At 44.3% G+C, this 23,609-nt stretch overlaps 1 protein-coding gene across 5 annotated transcripts in view; it reads right to left on the reverse strand.

The window, feature by feature from the left end:
* The window catches only part of ankmy1 (ankyrin repeat and MYND domain containing 1), a 135,665-nt gene that overhangs the window by 89,739 nt on the left and 22,317 nt on the right, over positions 1–23,609 (reverse strand). For all 5 annotated transcript variants that reach the window (XM_072255736.1, XM_072255735.1, XM_072255737.1 and 2 more), the window contains exons 3-4: positions 13,998–14,467; positions 9,668–9,884 (exon numbers count right to left, since the gene is read on the reverse strand). In XM_072255736.1, coding sequence (XP_072111837.1) covers positions 9,668–9,884; positions 13,998–14,467 — 687 coding nt within the window. The remainder of the gene's footprint in view (positions 1–9,667; positions 9,885–13,997; positions 14,468–23,609) is intronic.

Consider the following 23,609-nt stretch of genomic DNA (forward strand, 5'->3'; position numbering starts at 1 on the left):
AAAGGTTTATGATAGAGGATTATGAGAGGCATAGGTGGAGTGGATAGTGAGTATCTGTTTCTCAGGATTGAAATGTCTAACATGAGAGGGCATGCATTGAAGGGGTGGGTAGGTTCAAGTGGGATATGATGGCTAAGTTTTTCTACTCAAAATCGTGGATGCCTGGAATGCACTGCCTGATATACTGGGAGAGGCAAATACACTAGAGGCTTTAAGAGACATTTGGTTGTAAGGAAGATGGAGGGGTATGGACATGGTGGAGGGATTAGTGTTCAGATGTTATTGATTTGGTTTTTAGCTGGTTTGGCACAACATTGTGGGATGAATGACCTGTCCCCATGCAGTATTCTTTTATGTTCTGTGTTCTAGACACATTTTCCTCTATGTAAACCACAGAAACCCACATTGTACAATCTCTCCACAACTGGAATACTCCCACTATGGTTTCAATCTAATGAACCTCTTCTGCAGCCTTACTCCTGGAGTTCATGCCCTGAACTGGAAGCATTTTTCCTGGTTGGGTTTAACTTATCTTATGGCATTCTGACAGCTTTCTAACTCTTTGGACCTACTTCCCAGTTGTAACTTTTCCTGTAATAACTTTTAAAAGCATTCATATCGTATTTTTCCCTCATTTTCCCTTGAAATATATATCACTTATGATTCTGCCGCTTTAAAGTTCATTTTCTATGTGACTTCCGAGGCTGAAAATATCAATGTTATTTATCTATCCATTCAGATTCAGTGTGGAATAGGCCCTTCTGTCCCTTCGAGACATGCCGCGCAGTAACTCCCAACTTAACCATAGCACAATCACAGGACTATTTGCAATAATCGAATAAGCTACCAACCGGTACGTCTTTGGAAACAGGAGCACCCTGAGAAAGCCCACGCAGTCACATAAAAGAACGTACAAGCCAGCAGCGGGAAATGAACCCAGGTCAGCTGTACGATAAAGTGTTTTGCTAACCACGTTACCATGCTGCCCTAACTGTAGTCATACTGAAGGCACCAAAATTCCAGTGTTTGAACTGAATGCATCTACATCAGGTTCAACAATTGGAAGAGAACATGAGGAAAGGGGGGATTGGGCCTACCTTCTTTTAGAGATTATTATTTTGAGAGCCATGATATGCTGATGCAACCCATCATATGGCGCTCAATGGAAAAACATTAAGGAGAGGTTACTTTCCATCCCCATACAGGCAATTTTGGCTGATAGCCACCTACAAAGTTACATAAATAATACTGACAACCCGTGGGTGAAATGGACTCTTAAAATATGGAAAACTATTATAAAAGAATATAAACTAGAGAGAGACATTGCAATTCATAAATGGTGTGCATATGACTCAGATTTTACGCCGAATAAACTGGATGCTAGATTTGAGGACTGGACAGCTAAAGAAATAGCAACACACATCAAAGTTGCTGGTGGAACGCAGCAGGTCAGGCAGCATCTCTAGGAAGAGGTACAGTCGACGTTTCGGGCCGAGACCCTTTGTCAGGACTAAAGCTAAAGGAATAACAGCTATTTGCAATATAATGAAAGAAGGAACACTGTTCCGTTTTGAAATGCTCAAAGAGAAACACTTACCAGTAAAACAGGATTTTTACTGGTATTTACAGATGCAATAGTATGTTAATAGGACAGTTAAAAATGTAACCTAGGCAAGTACATGTCTGATAGAGCTATTTAGAAAAGCATATAATACAGACAATGGTAGTAGAATAATTTCAAGCGTTTATAAGGGTTTGTCAAATCTTAAAACACATTCGACTTCATACATTAAAACAAAATGGGGAAGGAAGGAGGGATAATAATATCTGAGGAAGACTGGACAATAATATGGAGGTATCAATGGAAGTGTACCAGTTCACAGAAATGGAGGGAGTTCGGGTGGAAAAACTTGATAACATATTTTATTGCACCCTCTCAGAAATCCCATTATGATAGTAACCCCCCTACTTACTGGGGGAATTGTGGAAATCAAAATGCTAACCATCATCATGTTTTCTGGGTATGCCCCGTTAGCAAAGACTATTGGAGTGAGATACACAATGAGACATCTTTAAATGTGAAATACCCCTAGAAAGTAAGACCATATATTTTGGGTATATACCTCAAGCATGGTTGAAAAGAGACAAATATTTAATGAATGCACTGCTGGTGGCTGGTAAAAAGACCCTTACCAGGAAATTGTTATCACAGGAGAGCCCAACTTTAAATGTATGGATGGAAATTACAATGGACATTTACAAAATGGAGAAGATAACAGCATCTGTTAATCACAAGTTGGAACAATTTTATTCATACTGGAAAAAATGGTTTAACTACATAACACCTCATACGCCTGATCTTATTCTCACAAGTCAATGCAGACATCCCACCTCTCCCGGAAATTCCGGGAGTCTCTTGCATATTAATAGTGGCTCCCTGATGCCTGCAAATTATATACGATGTCACGGAAATCAATTTTTTTGAGAGCGAGCGAGAAAGTGCGAGAGAGAAAGCAAAAGAGAAAGCATGAGAGTGACCACGAGAGAGAGCGAGAGCAAGTAAGTGAGAGAGAGGGAGGGGGAGGAGGAGGGAGAGAGAGAGAGAGAGAGAACGAGAGCAAGCAAGCGAGAGCGTGCGAGTGAGAGAGAAAGCAAGCGAGAGCGAAAGAGACACAGAGGGCGCGCGAGCGAACGAGAGAGGGAGAGAGCGCAAGTGAGAGAGAGAGAAAGCACGAGAGCGACCACGAGAGGGAGCGAGCGAGAGAGAAAGCGAGAGAGAGAGAGAGAGCACGCGAGCAAGTGAGAGTGCGCCATGGGAGTGTTCCAAAAAAAGAAAATATAAAACGTACATCACCCCAGACTACCCTAAAGTGTACCCCTGCCTAATAGGGGTCAAAATAATGACAGTGTTGCTCGTTGCGCTTTTTGCAACCGTGACTTTTCTATTGCCTCTGGTGGGCTAAGACTGTGAAAGACATGTTGAGGTGAGCTTAACAGGTGTCATTCGTTCATTAGCATAGCCAACATTATTTAAACTAGCTGGCTGGCTGCTAAGGAGCTACTGTATTGCAGGCATCCCACCTCTGTCGGAAGTCTCCCGCAAATTGATGGTGCTACCTCCCTGAAATGAGTTTTTGCAGGGTGGGATGTCTGTCAATTAGTATGTTGTAAAAACAAATCACTCCCTACTCTGTACATAGCTTTCTTCTTTCGATTATTCTTTCCTCTCCTTTCTATTAGTGTATGCCTCAGAAAAATATTATGTGGAGATTTGTGACAAATATGATTATATGATATTTATGTACAGTATCTGAAATATATCTGATGGAAATGTTTGTTTGATGATAAAATTCAATAGAACATATATTACAAAAAAAGGAAGAGAGCATTAGGAATTGAATTGAATTGACTTTATTACTTTCATCCTCCATACACGAGGAGTAAAAATCTTTACGTTACGTCTCCATCTAAATATGCAATTTATAGTAATATGTAATAAATAGTATGTAGAACAGGACAGTCAATATCACATAGAAAAAGAATTGTATCAGTGTGAGTTAATCAGTCTGATGGCCTGGTGGAAGAAGTTGTCCCGGAGCTTGTTGGTCCTGTCTTTTATGCTGAGGTACCATTTCCCAGATGGTAGCAGCTGGAACAGTTTGTGGTTGGGGTGACTTGTGTCCTCAATGATCCTTTGGGCCCTTTTTACACACCTGTCTTTGTAAATGAATAATGGGAAGTTCCGATCTACAGATGTGCTGGCCACACCACTCTCTGCTGAGTCCTGCGATTAAGGGAGGTACAGCTCCCATAGCAGGCAGTGGTGCAGCCAGTCAGGACGCTCTCAATTCTGCCCCTGTAGTAAATCTAGTTCAGTGCAGTGAGATCCTGCCTGAGCAAAAATGTGGGATAAAGCTGATAATTAAGGTGTAGAAGGGAGACAGACAAGGAGGAAATGGCCAGAAACTATCCCATGACCATTGGGTTATGGATTCAGCTGAGTTGAGAAACAATTCTTTGACAGGGTACATGAAATATGCAGGATCTTGAGGGAGAGGACAGGGTAGATGTCGAGATGTTGCATCTGTGCAAGAGTCTTAAAGGAAAGGACAAAATACAAGATTAGGGACCAGTTGTTTAAAACTAAGGTGGGTAGCAAATTTTTGCAGAAGTTAGTGAATCTCAGTACTCCAGAGGGCTGTGGAAGCTATTTCATACAAGGTATTTAAAAGAAATAAATTTTTGTAAGATCAGGGGAGAGAGCAGTATGGGGAAATTGGCACAGAAGGGGAGATGAGAGCTAGGGCAGATAAGCTTCCAATCTTTTAGTGGAGCATGACTGAGAGGCTGAATGGCTTACCCCCGTCCCTAGTATTTTATGTTCCTGGTGAAATATCAGGGTTCATTGCTACTACGGGATACTATTCCCTCTGCTTTTCTAACAGTACTTCTCCTATGTTTAACATGTAGAAAGACAGGACTGTGGTTATCAGCAAGTCAGTTACAAAGCAATGGGAGATGAGGAATCCACTCCTACAGGGTCAAAAGCAAAATCTAAGAACAACCATCACTTAATCGCAGTTCAGGTATAAACCAAAGTACAGCCCCTCACAAATATCAGATCTATATATAACTGCACCAGCAGGAGGTTAAAAACATACAGGAACAGAAAAAATACCCCTGTCAGATGGTAATGTTAAAGCTACACAAGACTTTAGTTAGACCCCACTTGGAGTACTGCGTTCAGATCTGGTCACCTCACTACAGGAAGGATGTGGATACTATAGAGAGAGTGCAGAGGAGACTTACAAGGATGTTGCATGATTCGAGAACGTGCCTTTTGAGAATAGGTTGAGAGAACCTGGCCTTTTCTCCTTGGAGTGATGGAGGATGAGAGGTGTATAAGATGATGAGAGGCATTGATCATGTGGACAGTCAGAGGTTTTATCCCAGGGCTAAAATGGCTAACACAACAGGACATAGTTTTAAGGTGCTTAGAAATAAGTAGAGAGGGGATGTCAGAGCTAAGTTTTTCACACAGAGAGTGGTGGGTGCGTGGAATGCACTGCTGGCAACAATGGTGGAGGTGGATAGAATTGGGTCTTTTAAGAGACTCTTAAATAGGTACATGGAGCTTAGAAAAATAGAGGGCTATGCGGTAGGGTAATTCTAGGTAGTTTCTAGAGGAGGTTACATGGTCGGCACAACATTGCGGGCTGAAGAGCCTGTAATGTGCTGTAGATTTCTATGCTCTAGAAAGCATTTATATTCATAATTTTATATGCATCCATCATGCCAGCTCTCAGCTTTCTCCTCCGCTCCAGGGAAAACAGACCTAGCCTATACAACCTCTCCTGACTACTCAGCCCTCTAATGGAGATAGTTTTGTGGATTATTTCTACACTCTTCTTTCTCCTGTAATGTGATGACCACAAATCTCGAAGTGCAGCCTGAACCAACTTTTGTTCATGATGTTCTAACTTTTGGACTCAGTGCCTTCACTGATGAAGGCAAATGCCTTCCTTGCCATTCTGTGTCCCAATGCTCCCACGTCCAGGGAACGATACACACACTCCCAGGTCCCTTCATTCACCACCACTCCCCAGAGTCCTGCAATTCACTGTGTATTACAACATCAAAACATCACAGATAGTACAAGTTTGAACTTACAACTGTGCTGAGCTGAAATACAAGAATACACAGACACTCACAGGTATCGTCAAACAGACGGCTGGTAATCAGGTTTGGATCACGGACTGCTATAAGCTAACAGGATCAGTTGGCATCAGATTGAGGTGAACCTGATACGGCTGGGCGATCTGGAAGACCGTGTAAGGAATCTGGAGCAGCAGCTGGCTGACCTTCGACTCATAAGGGAGAATGAGGCAGTCATAGATGAGAGCTACAGGGAGGTAGTCACACCTAGGCTGTTGGAAGCAGGTCGTTGGGTGACAGTCAGAGGGGGGAAAGTGAAGGTGAGCAGACAGGTAGTGCAGACAGGTAGTCCTGGATACTGTTGGCAGGGACGACCGACCAGGTATGAGCCATGGTGGCAGGGCCTCCGGCACTGAGTCTGACCCTGTGGTGCAGAAGGGTGGGACGGAGAAGAGGAGAGCTGTCGTCATTGGAGACTCTATAGTCAGGGGAGCAGACAGGAGATTTTGTGGACGTGAGAAGGACACCCGCATGGTTTGTTGCCTCCCGGGTGCCAGGGTCCGGGATGTCTCTGACCGGGTACGGGAGGGAAAGCAACCAGAAGTCGTGATACATGTTGGGACCAACAACATAGGCAGGAAGAGGAATGAGGTCCTGAAGTGTGAGTTTTGGGAATTAGGCAGAAGGCTGAAGAACAGGACCTCAAGGGTGGCGTTCTCAGGATTGCTGCCAGTGCTACGTGACAGTGATGGTAAGAATTGGAGGAGATGGCAGTTGAATGCGTGGCTGAGGAGTTGGTGCAGGGAGCAGGGTTTTAGATTTTTGGATCATTGGGATCTCTTCTGGGGAAGGTGGGACCTGTACAGATTGGATGGGTTGCACCTGAACTCGAGAGGGAGCAATATCCTTGCAGGTAGCTTTGCTAGCATGGTTCGGGAGGGTTTAAACTAATTTGCAAGGGGAATGGGACCCAGAGCGATAGAGCAGTGAAAGAAGTGCATGGAGTAAAGCCAGATCTAACATACGGAGAGGGTTTGAGGAAAGAGAAGCAGAATAAATGGTGTAAAGACAGTAAGGTAGAAGAGTTGAAATGTGTGTACCTCAATGCAAGAAGCATCAGGAACAAAGGTGATGAACTGAGAGCTTGGATACATACATGGAATTATGATGTAGTGGCCATTATAGGAAGGATGTGGAAGCATTGGAAAGGGTACAGAGGAGATTTACCAGTATGCTGCCTGGTTTAGAAAGTATGCATTATGATCAGAGATTAAGGGAGCTAGGGCTTTACTCTTTGGAGAGAAGGAGGATGAGAGGAGACATGATAGAGGTGTATGAGATAATCAGAGGAATAGATAGAGTGGATAGCCAACGCCTCTTCCCCAGGGCACCACTGCTCAATACAAGAGGACATGGCTTTAAGTTAAGAGGTGGGAAGTTCAAGGGGGATATTAGAGGAAGGTCTTTTACTCAGAGTGGTTGGTGCGTGGAATGCACTGCCTGAGTCAGAGGTGGAGGCAGATACACTAGTGAAGTTTAAGAGACTACTAGACAGGTATATGGAATCTAAGGTGGGGGCTTATATGGGAGGCAGGGTTTGAGGGTCGGCACAACATTGTGGGCCGAAGGGCATGTACTGTGTTGTACTGTTCTATGTTCTATGAAACGTAGATTGAACTTGGGCCGACTGGTGGCGCAATGACATCAGCGCCAGACTCTGCAACGGAGGTTCCCAGGGTCGAACCCAGTGGGGTCTGCTCCCGAGCACGCTTTCCATCGTGCCGGGTTGAGTGTCGAGATCGCAACTCGACCTCGTAAAATAAAGGGAAAAGTACTGCAAAATGTCTGTGTGAGGAGTGGTGCACCACATAGTCTCCCTCTGTTGCTCCGCTCCTTGTAAAGGCATCGTCCTGCCAACATCGCACACGCATGGCGCAGACGCACACGCCAAAAAAAAGAAACATAGATTGAACTTGAGAAACCAAGGTGGACAATTAAAATATCCTACTAAACTTTTAATCATCTGGGGTTTTTAATCAAATGCGATCAGGTCTCACAGAACTTACAGTTAAGATGTGCATTTGGCTATCATAAAATCCATGAGGGCACAGTGAGTGTGACATTGGTCTCTTCACCGTTGTGGATGAGTTCAGAGCCCTGTACTAGCAGGCATCTTGAAAAGCTCAGGTAGTCATTGGCCTGACTGGTGGGCTAGCCAAGCTGTAAAATAGGGGGTCAGTCATTGAAAATTGAAGTTAGTAGAAATTTCTTCTCTCCGAGGCAGTGAATCTCTGAAACTCTCTGCCCAAGAGGGTGGTAGAGGCCACATCATTAGGTAAGTTCTCAAACATTGAGAAATTAAGGGTTATGGAGAACTAAGAAGCGGAGTAGAGGCCAGCACGAACAGCTGTGATCACAGTGAATGGTCAGGCTTGAGAAGCCTGAAGGCCTAGTCTTCCTGCTCCTGATTTTTTGTGTTCCTGTAACAGACACTTGGAGACTCCAGCACAGGTCTGGTTACATTTCATATTTAATCCAAGTGTTACCAGTTTAATAGACTCTGCAACAGATAACCTATTTGCACTTTCCACAAAGATGGATTTGGGTAACATACCCCACAAATAATTCCTCCACTGGTCCCAGTAACATCACCACAAATTTTCTCAACACTCTTGCTGACGTTATTAATTTCTTCCCTTGATGTGTTATCAAAGATGTATGCCATCTTCTAGGTATGATTTAACTAGCATGTTAGACCATTCAACTGTAATGTTTTAATTCTTCCATTCTATAGACTGGCATACCTTAGGGTCATAAAGCAAGGAAATAGGCTCTTTCACCCAACTCATCCATTCCAACCAATAAGTCCACCTAAGCTAGTTCCATGGGCCAACATGTGGCCCATATCCCTTTAAACCTTTCCTATCCATGTACCTGCCCAAAATGCCTTTTAAATGTTATAACTGTAGCTACCTCAACCACTTCCACTAGCAGTTCGTTCCATGTACCCTCCCTATCCTCTGTGTGAAGAAGTTGCCCCTTAAGGTCCCTTTTAAATTGTTTCTGCCTCACCTTAGATCACCTGCTGTCAGGGATAATGTGCACATTTAACGCAAGCTCCCTCTGTTCCTCTATGTTTTTCAGTGCCGACTGTGCACTCTGCATTCCCTTGTTTACCCTTTCCAAATGCACTACATCTCACATCTCTGAGTTGAACTTTATTTTCCATTTCTCTGTCCAATGGACTAGCCCCATCATGTCTTCCTCAAGCCTGGAGTTTTCTTCCTCACCATCAACTGCAAGGACAATTTTTGTATCATCTGAAAACATATTAATCAATGCTTCCACACCTGATTCTAAAGCATTGAGAAGAGAATGTATACAGCTCTGAACCTTGTGCAATCCCACTGCCAGCAGCTGTGCAAACATTCAGTACCTGGTGATTATTGCTCTTTGCTTCTTGGAAATGAACTAACCTTTGGATCTCATTGGCTTTTATGTTTCTGATCAATGTGAAGCACTTTAAATGTGCAACTCTCATCACCCTGACAATTAAGTTCTCAAAAAATAAAACTAGTCAGATGAACTTCCTGAAACACATTTGTACTCTGTGTGGATTAATCTGTTTTTTCAGCAATGATTTGTACTCTCATCTTTTTCCAAGTAACAAGATCACCATTGCCAATAGACTGACTGGCCTGTATAAATTTGTCGTACAGAGTCAAGCCCTTCAACCTAACCACCAAGACCACAATTGCCACCTGTCACTGGGGCCCCAGTTCTCTTGCTCCCATCACCTGAGCAGGGCCTTGCTTCCTGTGCTACCACTACATTTATTGGGTTCACTGAAAAATTTACTACAATAAAAGTGATGTGAAAATGAGCTAGAGTAATACTAGAGCATGTACAATTCAGAAAACCCAATAATTCAGCACAGTCCCAATGTGTTGAATTATTGGAGTTTTACTGCAGGAAACTTTCATGTTATTACTGAGACGGGCAAGTTACTCACCGAGGCTCCGATGAGGGCTGTGTGCCCTTGATGCTCAGCCACATCCGCACTGACTAAGTTGTTTTTCAGGATCTCATGCACTGCGTCATGGTCACCCTCTCCGGCCGCAATGATCAGCTGCTCCGAGCTGCACTCAAGCGGCCCTTTGGGTCCAAAGCCTTCGCGGTCTCCATTGATCACAGCCGCCACATCCCATGGAAGTTTAGTCTGTGCGCGCCTAAGGAGAAACCACATCTGTCGTCATGCCCTGGGCACAGGGTGACCAACTTTGAATAGACATGTTGATATACTCGATGACATCCATCTCAAGCAGTACCACATAACTGAGTCTTTATTTACTTAGAGATACAGCACGGTGACAGGTCATTCCGGCCCAATGGCCAACGCTGCCCAATTACACCCATGTGATCAATTAGCCTTCTAACTTTGAAATGTGGGAGGAGACCGGAGCAACTGGAGGAAACCACATGGTCACAAGGAGAACGTAAGAAATCATTACAGATAACGGGAAGAGGAATTAAATCCTGGCACTGGTGCAGTAATAGCATTATGCTAACCACTACACTACCGTGCCTCACTAGAACTCTATTCCCAAGAAGTATTCAACAACAGAAGCAGAGAGCACTCTATAAATTACATTGGCAAGATAGTGCGATCAGGAGAGCAAAACACTATTTCTAAAAGGAAAGTGGTCCCTGTTGCACTGAACAAGGATATGTTCTGGAGCAGAACACAAACTACTGGCAGAACTTAGCTTGCTCAAGATTCAAGTGTATTTCTCACGTGTACATCAAAACATACGGTGTTTGCATTGTTTGCATTAACAACGAATGCACCCGAGGGTGTGCTAGGTGAGCCCGCAAATGTCACCACACATTCTGGCGCCAACATAGCATTCCCAGAGGTCAAGCAGTATCAGTGGGAGGGGAGGAATTGTCGATGTTTCAGGTTGAGACTTCATTATGACTGGCCAGGAACATCGACAATTCCTTTCCCTCTCACAGATGCTGCCTGACCCACCGAGTTCTTCCAGCAGTTAATTTTATTTGATTTTGCTCCAGATTCCAGCACCTGCACTCCCGTGTCACCACTTTCTGATTCTATTTCAGAATTCTAGGATTGTGCTTTCAATTCAATGTTTTTTTTTAATATAAAGAATGGAATAAAACAAACAGCAAAAACTTTTCTTGAGAACCCATGACTTTTCTGTAGTTGCTCCGTGTGTAGAAAATGAAACTTCAATCAGAGCAACCAAAGTGCACTGGGTAACTCAGTCTGGGTGGTAATCTTTGCACTCATGCTCAAAAACAACAGATAAACTTAGAGGAAAAGAACCACCCACCCACCACTTGTACCCTCTCTGAAACTTATTCAGGTAACCCCTACTTCATGTGCTCACCTCCCCTCTCCCTCTCTCTCTTTCCCCTTCCAATCCAACTCCAGTACTCTTGTTCCCATTCTCACACCTCTTTCTTCCAGCCTCCTTCCCCACCATAAAAACCTACTCTCACCACTCCTCCTCAGCTCCATGCACATACCACCCACACACTTCAGCCACTGAATCCCACCCCCACCTAATTCTTTCTGCTCCTCTTCCACCTTTTAATGATTATCATTACCTCTTTCCCTCCAAGAGGACCTGCAACCGTATCGTTGGGTTTGGATGCTTACGTGCTATGCTGGCTGGAGTCAGGGTTTTATGCTTTGGCTCTTGGTCGGGTCACCCATGCTAAACAGGTCAAAGGCTAGAGGCCAGACTAAGAGTCGCCCTGAGTCCTCCAGGTTCAGCTCAAGGCTAATAATCCTGACTGGTAAAACAAAATTGTTACAGAAACAACAATGAAGAATCCTTCTCTAGCTGAATGAGAAAATATTCCTAAGTCTGCACCTAGGACTTGGTGACTGACAGTAGTGAAATTCCAGATGAAGCTACTGACACGATGAAAGAAGCCCTGAACACTGCCAGAGATGAAGGACCTTCACTGGTGCCCTAAACACCAGTGGCGTACTGGTAGTTAACTTAATTATTTCTTTCCTTACTCAGATGCCAACACTTGTAGCCTTTAACACCCTCCAGCCTCTGACTAGACCTTCGTCTGCACTCCCCGCACCACCAGCCCAACTCCACCTGCCTCCTCCTTGTTTGCTTCCACCCATCACCCAACACCCAACACCACTCCCACCACCCCAACCTACACATTACCACTTCTGCCCATTGTTCTTCACCCCTCCAGTCCACCTATCACTTACTGGCCCCATCTCACCCCTCTTCTTCCTAGTGGCTACTTTCTATTTCCACTATTAGTCTTGAGGCATGGTGTTGACCTGAAATATCAACGATTCCTTTCCCTCCATAAATGCTGCTCAGCTCACTGAATACCTCGCTAAAACTCCATATTGCAGCACCATCACTCTCCTGTGTCTGAAAACTTACTCGATTTGTAATTTTCATCCATCCACACAAGTACAAAAGTCCAAACACAACCTCACCAATTATTAATGTGCATCTTCTGAGGTAGATGTGGAGTGGGTGGGGATTGGATAGTGATCAGGAGATAGGGGAGGGAGGGACCATCAATAAATTATTCCTTTGCTATTCCCGGGCTATTTTGAGAAGCTGAGTTAATTGATTGAGTGTAACTGAGAGGTGATATCTGGAGACACCGGCCTTCCATGCTCACCCTGTTCATCAATTAGAATCACATCCGTGCCACAAAAAAAAGATTAATTCTTGAACATTTCACTTCAGGCCATGGATGGGGTTGAATGGTCCCAGCCCTGACCCTAAGTCAGACAGTGTTGGTTTCAAATTGCAACCAGGGGTTGCACCAGAGTCTAGACTAACACTGCCTCAGAACGTTGAAGGGAATGCTTTACAGTCAACAGCTTGATGCAGGTTCCCCTTCATTCTTGTAGGTAGTTTGATACAAAATACTGGCCAACCAACACGTTTATGAGGTAATGTGGCATTTTCCCAAAGTCCTGGCCAATTTTATCATTCAGTCAAGAGCAGCAAGAAAGATTATAGTCAAACTCCAGTCATCTGTTATCCAGCATTCCAAATTTCTGATTATTTGGCATCTGGTTGGTGGGGCGCCTGGACCTCTGCTCCCTCTAACACACCTGGGTCCTGGTTCCAACGTCACTTCCCCCACACAGCAACCCCAGTTCCCGCGCTCCCTTTAAACCACCTGACGTCAGTCTCCACACTCCCCTGAAACTTCCGCAATTCTGTTTCTGGCACTTTTTTGGAACTAACTGGGTCACTGGAAAAGTTACTGACATCTTAAAAAAAGGGGAAATAAAAGTGTGTTTTGGTCAATGGAAAATCTGCTAGTCCAACACAGCCAAAGTCCCTAAGCCTGATCACATATGCATATCATTAAGCTGTGTGCGAAATGGCTCCTCTTTTTTTTTCCAAATTATAGATATGACTCCAACTGAAAGGGCTATAAAGGATTTTGGGATATTCTGAATGGTGTTATATAAATACTAAACTATTGTTTTCCTTCATTAACTTTAAAGAATGTAGAAACACTAGATAAACTGTAAAGATTAATTTTTGAGGTATCAGGACCGAGAGAGATTACCCTGATCAGAAAAGTCTTGTATTAGAACATACCTGTTTGCAAATAACAATCTCTTCTGTAATCCTGAGAGAACAAGCAGCAGCTGGCTGTGAAATTCTGTACTGACATCAGCACAGCACAGCACATCCTCAGTATTGGAATGGAGTTGTGGCTAGGTTGGAGCACCTGTAAGATGGGGGCTCACAGAAAGGAACTCTAGCCTTTTGAAAGTACCAGATGATCAGAGCTGGTACCTCCGAAATTCTGCGGTGCCAGATCAGCTGGTTTTCTGGACTAATGGATACTACTTGTATGAGTAGTCCAACAAGTTATTTCACTTTTTCTGAAAACATGTTACCTAGTGGTGTAATCAATTTTGCAACCAACTTGGTGAGTTTGAATAGGAGATGGAAATAGAACCCAGGAAGTTTGAGCTTGTCAAAGCAGGCTGAAAAACATGGGCAATCTGGATCTTGGCTCTGGCTGTAACCTACTAATACTCCTGACCACCCCAGTGCTCCCAAGCCCGAGGCTAACTATGGCCCTGTACCCATGATATTGGCCTCGCACACTCCGGGTGCCCTGCTTACAATCCAGATGAATGAGAGTACCAGATGCCAAACCATCAGGATTTCGGATTATCACAGTTTTACTGGAAGTTTGTCCGCCTGCTGCACGTATACAAGGAAAATACTTACACAATGGGTAATGTATGTGAATTATACCATACTGATAGTTAGCCAATTTCCCTATTGGTGTACCTATGTCTGTGGATGTGCATCTGCATTTTAACCAACAAAGGAGTTTTGTTAATAACAGTGAGTGTTTCTTTCTGTTCCTCATCTACCAACTCGTCTTCTGGGAAGAAATGTCTGTCACCTTCTCTCTTGTACGAGCGAGTAAGGGGCAAGTGATCAGTATCGTTGGAATAAGTCCAAATTTCTGGTGGGAGGGTGCAGCTGTCATCAGACAGAAGCTTCTTGTATGGGTAAGAGAAGGGATCTTCTACTGATTCAGTTCTCCAGGAGTACTTCTCCTTGTAAGGTTTTATAGTGATGACATGCTTCCCCATGTCAGACTGGTAAAACGGGTGATCCTTCACTGCGAAGGCTCCTTCTACTGTCGTACACAACTTGATGAGATGATTCTGATACCACAGCCCCACATCTTGACGCCCATTAGGATAGGTTAATACTCCAGGTCCAAAGCGTTCATCACCTTTATAAAGCCCCTAAATAAAGAGAAAGATCACCATAAAGAAGTCTGCAACATGAATCACAGGGATATTGGTCCATATATATATTGGTCCATATATTAAAGCAGTGCTGCACATTTCACCACCCATGACATAATCTTTATCAGAGGTAAGGGCAAGTACTTGCAATGAGATTCTAGTCCCACTCTATCCCACATTTCGTAGAACTGCTCCCACTCTCCCACATCCAGTGTACCAACAGTACAGAAACAAGTGAGTAGTGGTGGGCGCAACACAAGTAAAAGTGGCTGGTGAACGCAGCAGGCCAGGCAGCACCTACAGGAAGAGGTACAGTCGATGTTTCGGGCCGAGACCCTTTGTCAGGACTAACTGAAGGAAGAGCTAGTAAGAGATTTGAAAGTGGGAAGGGGAGGGGGAGATCCAAAATGATAAGGAGTGTTTGCGAATAGTAGTGGGAACCTTCTCAATTCACCAATTTGAATCTGGGAGACCTTTATAAAACATCGCATCCCTACAATCCTACAGGAGGTAGTTCACAGGGAGTGGACATTATCAACATCACTACTGGACAATGCATACACAATTCCTTACTGTCTTGCCTATAAGCAACGGCCAAGTTATCTGCATGGCGTGCTATGTGTTTTTCATTTGAGATGTGATAACAGAACAACTGTCATAATAAGACTATAATTGCCTTACTCCAGGAAACATGATTAAAAGTTTATATGATTATGAGAGGGACAAACAGAGTAGCCAGCCGGTATCTTTTTCATAGGGTCAATAAAATAGGTCTATTGCTCGAGGACAGGCAATTTGGCTAAAAGCAGTTACATTCAAAGGAGGTGTACAGGGCAATTTTTTTTGGAATGTGTTGCTAGGGGTGGTAGTAGGGACAACAGGTGTGTTTGAAAGGCTTTTTGGCAGTCATGTGACTGCAAAGAATGCTGGGATATGGACACCGTGTAGGCAGACGGGATTAATTTAGTTAGGTGTTTAATTACCAGCTTAATTAGTTCAGCACATCATTGTTGGCCAAAGGATCTGTTCCTGTGTTGTACTATTTTATGTTTTAATTGGAATCTCCCAGACTAACAAACACAAATACACAGACCTGATGCAGGGTTTTGACCTGAAATGTTGACTGGCCATTTCCCCCCCAACACAAATGCTGCTTGACGCACCGAGTTTCTCCAGCAGTCTTTTACTCCAAATTCTAGCATCTGAAGTCTCACTTGTCTATATAAAACTTGGAGAGGCCTGCAGTACATAAAATTATATAGAATTCAATGCAAAGAGAAAAACTACTACTGTTAATGATTCATAGCGACCTTTTCCCCTACTACCTTATTTAAAGATTGCTGCAATATTTATGCTGTAGATTGGTAACTCCTCTAACATATCTTAAGATATATGGACGTTAATCATTTCAAAGTCTACCATCTGAAAATAAATGCCTTATTGTCCCCAAATATTGTGGAGAATATTTTCCCTTTCAAAATATAAAATACTGGCAAAAATAGAAGCCTGAAATACAGGAACACACAACTGGCCAGAGAGCACATGTGGAAGAACAACAGAGAAAGTGGAAGGGGAGAACAGAGGCAGCGGATATTAACTGGTAAACGAGGTATGGAATTGTTGATTGTAAATGTTGAATCCATTAAGGCTAGAGTACTGTGAAATATTTTATTCGAAGATTCTTCAGTTTGACTTCATTGAAACTGTGTAGGAATGCAAAGTCAGATCAGTGAAGGAGTTACACACACAAAATGCTGGAGGAACTCAGCAGGCCAGACAACATCTATGGAGAAAAGTACAGTCAATGTTTCGGGCAGAAACCCTTCGGCAGGAGGGCAGGGAATAGAGGAGGAGTGAGAGGTAAGAAGAGTAGAGGGGACTAGAGGATAAAATTTCAACCCGGATGTCTGTAATCTGGAACACACCACCTGAGGAAATGGAGGCAGGCACACTTCTAAAGGGTCCAGGTGAACACATATGAACAAGGCCAAGACCCAGAGCTAGCAAACATGATTAATGAAGACAGACATTCAAAGGTCAGCGTAGGCACGGATAGCCAAAGAGCCTGTATTGTGCTGGAAAACTGGTGGGGATTCAAAGCGGTAAGCTTCTGAAAGCAACTGAATCTGTTCATTCAGAATCAGGTTTATTATCACTGGCATTTGTCATGAAATTTGTTAACTTAGCAGCAGCAGTTCAATGCAATACATGATAACATAGAAAGAAAAAAAAATAAGTAAGTATATATATGTATATTAAATAGTTACATTTAAAAATGGTGCAAAAACAGAAATAATAAAAATAGTGAGGTAGTGTTCATGTGTTCAACGTCCAATTAGGAACCAGATGGCAGAGGGGAAGAAGCTGTTCCTGACTCGATGAGTGTATGCCTTCAGGCTTCTGTACCTCCGTCCTGATGGCAACAATGAGAACGTGGCATGTCCTGGGTGACGTGGGTCCTTAATAATGGATGCCGCCTTTCTGAGACACCGCTCCTTGAAGAGGTTTTGGATACTATGAAGGCCCATACCCAAGACAGAGCAGACTAATTTTACAACTTTCTGCAGCTTCTTTTGGTCCTGTGCAGTAGCCAACCCCCCCCCGCCCCCATACCAGTCAGTGATGCAGCCTGTCAGAATGCTCTCCACAGTATATCTGTAGAGGTTTTTGAGTGTTTTAGGTGACAAATCAAATCTCCTCAAATACTAATGAAATATAGCTGCAGTCTTGCCTTCTTTATAGCACTGATATGTTGGGACCAGGCAAGATTCTCAAGAGATCTTGATACACAGGAACTTGAAGCTACTCACACTCTCCACTTCTGATCCCTCCAATGAGGATTGGTTCGTGTTCCCTCATCCTGAACTTTCTGAAGTCCACAATCAGCTCTTTCGTCTTACTGACACTGAGTGCAAGGTTGTTGCTGCGACACCACTCAGCTATCTGGTATATCCCGCTCCTGTACACCCTCTCATCTCCATCTGAGATTCTACCAACAATGGTTGTATCATCAGCAAATTTACAGATGGTATTTGAGCTATGCCTAGCCACACAGTCATGTGTATAGAGAGAGTAGAGCAGTGGGCTAAGCACACACCCCTGAGGTGTGCCAGTGTTGATCATCAGCGAGGCGGCACTGTTATCACCAATCCATACAAATTGTGGTCTTCCAGTTAGGAAGTCAAGGATCCAATTGCAGAGGCTCAGTTTCTGTAGCTAATCGATCAGTACTATAAGAATGATGGTTTTAAGTGCTGAGCTATTGTCAATGAACAGCATCCTGACGCAGGTGTTTGTATTGTCCAGGTGATCTAAGGTGATGAGCCACTGAGATTGCATTTGCGTCGACCTATTGTGGTGATGAGCAAATTGCAGTGGGTCCAGTTACTTGCTGAGGCAGGGGTTGAGCCCAGCCATGACCAACCTCTCTGAGCATTTCATCACTGTAGATGTGAGTGCTACTGGATGATAGTCGTTAAGGCAGCTCACATTTCTGTTCTTGGGCACTGGGATAATTGTTGCCCTTTTGAAGCAGGTGGGAACTTCCGACCGTAGCAGTGAGAAGTTGAAAATGTCCTTGAATACACTTGCCTGTTGGTTGACACAACTTTTCAGAGCCTTATTGGGTACTCCAATGAAGCCTGCTACCTTGCAAAAGTTCACCCTCCTGAAAGACAGCCTAAAATTGGCCTCCAAGACAGAGAACACAACATCACCAGGTGCAGCAGGGATCTTCACAGCTGTAGTTATATTCTCCCTTTCAAAGCGTGCATAGAAGGCATTGAGTTCATCTGGTAGTGAAGCATTGCTACAATTCATGCTATTGTGTTTTGTTTTGTAGGAAGTAATGTCTTGCAAACCCTGCCAGAGTTGTCGTACATCAAATGTCAGCTCCAACTTCATTCAAAATTGTATCTACACCCTCCACAAACCAGACCTGGTTTTCTGGTACAGGCCTGGGTCGCCAGACTCAAATGCAACAGACCTAGCCTTCAGCAGACGACGTACCTCCTGGTTCATCCACGACTTTTGGTTTGGGAATGTACAGTAAAGTCTTTGTAGGCACAGACTCATCACACGGGTTTTAATGAAGTTGGTAACAACTGCAGCAGACTCATCCAGATTTGAAGGTGAATCCCTGAATAAAGTCCAGACCACCAATTCAAAGCAGTCCTGTAGCACGCGCTCCTGTGCTTCCCTTGTCCGAACCTTCTTGGTCCTCACTACTGGTGCTGCAGTCTTCAGTCTCCGTCTATACTCAGGGAGTAGAAGTACAGACAGATAATCAGACTTTCCGAAGTGAGGGCGTGGATTAGCACAGTAAGCACTCTTGATGGTGGTGTAACAATGGTCCAGTATGGTTAAAGCACCCCCCCCCAAATAATGGTGAAGGCATCAGGGTGTGCTGTTTCGGGCATGATGATCACATTGCTCAGATTATCTGGAGCCTGTTTGACATTGGCCTGAGGTGGAATATACACCATACTGTTACGTACCCCGTGACCGGTTAAAGAACCAGCAGAGATGGAAAGCACGTTGGAGTCCGGTATTGCTATTAGCTAATAATATTTATTAGTAACTACACAATACAGTAATATAAAATCAGATAAATCAAACAGGTTAGCAATGATTATATATAAGTAAGTGTGGAATATATATAAAAACCAAGCTTCTTTAAGTCTAGGGGTAAACAGGTAGTCTAACGATAATGAGTAAAGTTCCGTTCAGTTCTTGGTGTGGTGTTGAGTTGAGTAGTGATGGAGAGAGAGAGAGGGAGAGATTAGAGTCTTCAGGTGAGCTGACGCCATCGATCTTCTCGTTGTCCTCCAAAATCCTCTAAAAGTCACTGACTGTGACCACAACAAAGGGGACCGTTTTTCTGTGGTGGAGCTATCAACCCAGGCAAGGGTTGGACACATGGACAACTCCCCACCGGTCAACCCCTTTTCTCACTGCAAGAGCCACTGATCGATCCGCCCGATCGATCCTCCAAAATCCCACTTTTTCTGTGAGCCCAACAAAGCTCATTCAGTGTCCAAAAACACGTGCCTGAGGTGTATCATCTGACCTCCTATTTATCTCACCGTACTCAGTACCAACTGTCATTCAAATAACTCCTCCTTTCTTTGTCTGTGTAAGAGTGTACTAGCAGGCAATGTCCTTGGGAAGTATAAACACGCTCCAGAGAAACCATAACCTCAATTGTCCATCAAATAATGCTGCCCTCGGTCACCATAGCAACTTACGAGCTGCTCGGTGCTCTCTCTCAATCTCTAACTCAGCAGAAATCCAAAAGTTAGTCTTTGTCTCTCTCTCTCTCTTTTCAAAACCAGATGTCAGTGTTAAATACCTCTCTCTCTCTCTTTTCAAAAGCACAGTTCATAAGGGTAATTCAGGACCCCGTCACAATACCATAGTAATCACTGAAATCTCTTGCGGCAGATAAAATGGACGACACTTCATTGCCAGAAATTCCAGGTCTGGTGAGCAGAATTAGAGCAACACTGATACATTTGTGCACCAAGAGGAGTTGATCATGAAGCATACACATCCACCTCTGCTTTTGAGAGACTCTGCAGTCCTATCCTGATGGTGTATGGTGAACCCGTCAATCTGAATCACTGTGTCTGGCACAGAAGAGGTTAACCAGGATTCTGTGAAGCAGAGGATGCGCGTGGTCCTAACGTCCTTCTGATACAGCGCCCCAGCTCTGATATCATCAATTTTATTTACCAGAGACGATACATCTTCCAGCAAGATAGTCAGTATTGGTAGTTGAAAACCTCAATTTTTATTTGCCCTTGAACCCTGGGGTAGCAGCCAAGTTTCTGTCCTCCAGCATTATTTCCGTCGGTTTTAAGCAGCAATAAGATTGTTTAATCACATTAAAACATCTTTATTAACTGTATAGACTTTGGATGCGGTTGTGATTCTCAGCTGTAGCAGGCTGAAACAGGAATATTTAAGCTGAACTCGCCACAGAAGTAAAAATTATTAAGTAATTTTTTTTAGGTTACTGTGACAGGACTGGTTGACAATGCTAATTCTCCCACTAACATTGCCCCTTTGCCTGGTTAGTCACCCCCCCCCCCACCATCCTTTCTGTCTCTAGTCTAGTTTCCCCAGTAGTTCCCACATTTCGCCCTCCCATTCTGCAATTCTTGGGAGTTCACCATTTAACAGTAAAACAATTGCTAGCTTGGTGAATCAAAACAATGCCTTCAGTGAACACACTCTACTGGTTTATAACTCATAAAAATGAGTATTTTAGACACAGGCATTCCAAACAGTTTCATTTATTTTCATTCACACTGTTACAGCAGAAAGGCCCCAAAAGACCCAAGGGACAATTTGGGTGTCCTAAAATAATGCCTGGGTTAGTGGGAGCAGGCACACCACAGCCTACACAGGCAACACCTCTGGTGGGGGGCATTATTCTTTTATATTCATCTGAGCATGTGGACACTGATATACGGGTTTAACCGAGGCACTTGTTGTGGAAGAATACTGTAGGATGTTAGAATCCCTGTTTAAGATGTTCCAATTCTGCATCTGAAATAATTATTATCTGGTCATGTGAATACCCCCCCCAACCCCCACCCAGACCCACAGTAGAATTTCCTGGTCTGTCTAGGCCAGGCGGAGACAGATTTAAACCCTCAGTCTGGTCTTGTTAGAGAGGTGTGGAGGTTGGATTTGACTTTTATATTGGAAAGTTAAGGACAAAGTGCATTGTGGGGAAAGCCTCTGTATATTTGTAAATTTTTGCACAGACATGTTTGTTTTCATCTGTTCTTTTGTAAATACCTTTTTTTCTTCACAACGCTTACATGTTTTTCACTAATGTGCTGTTGTGGTTGACCATCTGTTTTTTTTTCCCAATGGCCGACCCTCGTCAGGAACCCTTACCCATACTCGATAGTGAGGTGAGACAGATGGTGACAGCTGTGGGATGGTAAGCTGAAAAGGGGGTGAGGACGTGGAAAAGAGCTGGGCTGCACTCACGGAAGCCCAGAGTAAAGCCAAATGCTCCAGGGATGGAGCCTCACAAGGATGGATGGTGGGACAAGATGGAGTCCAATGAAGAGTACATGTCCCGTGCTGCACAGTCTATCAGGGTCCTCCTGAGGAGCCGGGGAAGTCTGTGGGGATGGCGGAACTGGCTGCTCTTCTCGGAGAGTTCATCTCCACGCAGCAGGCCCGGAAGAAATACTTCTGCAGGAGTTCCAAGAGCTACAAACCAGCCTGAGCAGAGCTCCACCACCAGAGACAAGTGTTGACCCAGGAGAACCCACTACATCAGGGACTCCAAGGTTCATAGCATCCCCAGTCCCCTTGGAGAGCAGAAGCTCAAGAGTGCTGCTTCCCCCACTAGCACCCCAGTGCTCTCTGTTATCTGAACCTCCAGGAGTACAGGACCAGCCACCACAGGTGCCCCCCATCCCCCCCCCCCCCCCCCCCAGTAACCGGTGTCTGCACCTGAGCCAAGGTGTGGAAACTTTGCCAGCCAGTGCAAGGATCAGAACACAAGATCCCAGTTTTGCAAGATGGAGAAGATAATCAAGAATTATCTCCTGTGGTTCATGAGGTGGGGATGGCCCATGGAGGCGAGGGCTTGTCAACTCATCTCTCTCCTGCCTGGAAGAGTGCTGGAAGCCCAATCAGCCATGGATGAGGAAAGGTACAACTCTTATCCTGACATACAGGAGGGGTTCCTGGCAAAATTGGACATATCGCCGGAGACCTATTGACTGAAGTTCTGGGGCATGTCTGTGCCAGCTGGAGAGTCGCCAAAGGAGACCTACCACCGCCTGAAAGGACTCAACCGGTGCTGGATAAGGCCAGAGGTCCATAGCGAGGAAGAGATTGGGAAATTCATCATCCTTGGGCAGGTCTGCGGGTCTTGCCGGGGAATGTTCACATCTGGGTCCAAGAACACGAGCCCTCCAATGGACGAATCATGGCACAGCAGGCCCAGCAGCACATCAATGTCTGGAGGGGAGCACCCCTATCATCTCCTGCTCAGTCACGGGAGTGCCGATCCTGGTCCACAAATCAGAGACACGAGAGACAATATCTATATACTACTAAAACTTCATGCTCTGTCTGTCTGTTTGTCTGTTTGTGACCTCCAATTAGCATAAACGGTGCATTACAGCGGCACATTTTTGGCTAAATCGAATTAAAATGCACTAACTTACAGAATGCAGGCAAAGTTCAGGGTTATACATTCATATAAAATTGCTCATTCGCCAAAAAAACCAACAGGTTCCCTTTCACCCGAGACCCGACCGGCCATCACGGAAATCAGGATGCGACAGCGCGACGCATGCACACGGCCAGTCTCAGCAGCGACACCTACTGGAGCAAAAGGGCAGGGCAGCTCTATTTCGAGGGGTCACATTCTGCTAATCACCATCAGCATGTGCAGGATTAGGACAGATCTAACCGCAACCCATCAATAAGAGATAATTAATTCTTACTGTAATGACGTACTTTGAGACACCCATAAAACCCTTTGCTGCAGTCAAAGGACAGCGGTGACTGTATCAAGTCCATTTAGGAGAGCGCCAACCACGTCATCAAGAATAATCAATAATAACCAATAATAAGCAGCATTACTGCTTCATATATTCTATCCAGCATTAGGGTAAAAGAAATAGTCAGCCTAATTATGCCGCGTGGAAAGGGAAGGGGAACATTATGGTCAAGAGATGACACCAAACATCGTCGGGAAGTGGAAGAGAGGGAGAGAACAAGAATCGGATGAGGCCAGGGCCGCACAACTCCCGGATCAAAGAGTCAGGACGAAAAAAAGATGAGAGAAGAAGAGACAGAGGAGGAGAGGAATGCATGTCTCTAGGATCAGAGACAAACGACAAATAGCAGACGAGATGAAGAGACGGGGGATGAAAGGACTGCACGTCTCCAGAATGACAACAAGAGGCACGAGGGTGGCAGATAAACCAGAAATGATGCCATCAAAAGTGTCCTTCGTTAAATGAGGAGGAGCTATATTTGCCTTGCTACGCGTCGTTCTTCTTTAATAAACTGAGGTTTTCTACTTCAGTTTTTCAAAGCAAAGTGATACCAATAGCATTCAGGAAAATTTAATGTTCATTCTGGTCACATCAGACTG

The sequence above is a fragment of the Mobula birostris genome, chromosome 4 (genome assembly GCF_030028105.1).
Source record: "Mobula birostris isolate sMobBir1 chromosome 4, sMobBir1.hap1, whole genome shotgun sequence".
Classification (NCBI taxonomy): domain Eukaryota; kingdom Metazoa; phylum Chordata; class Chondrichthyes; order Myliobatiformes; family Myliobatidae; genus Mobula; species Mobula birostris.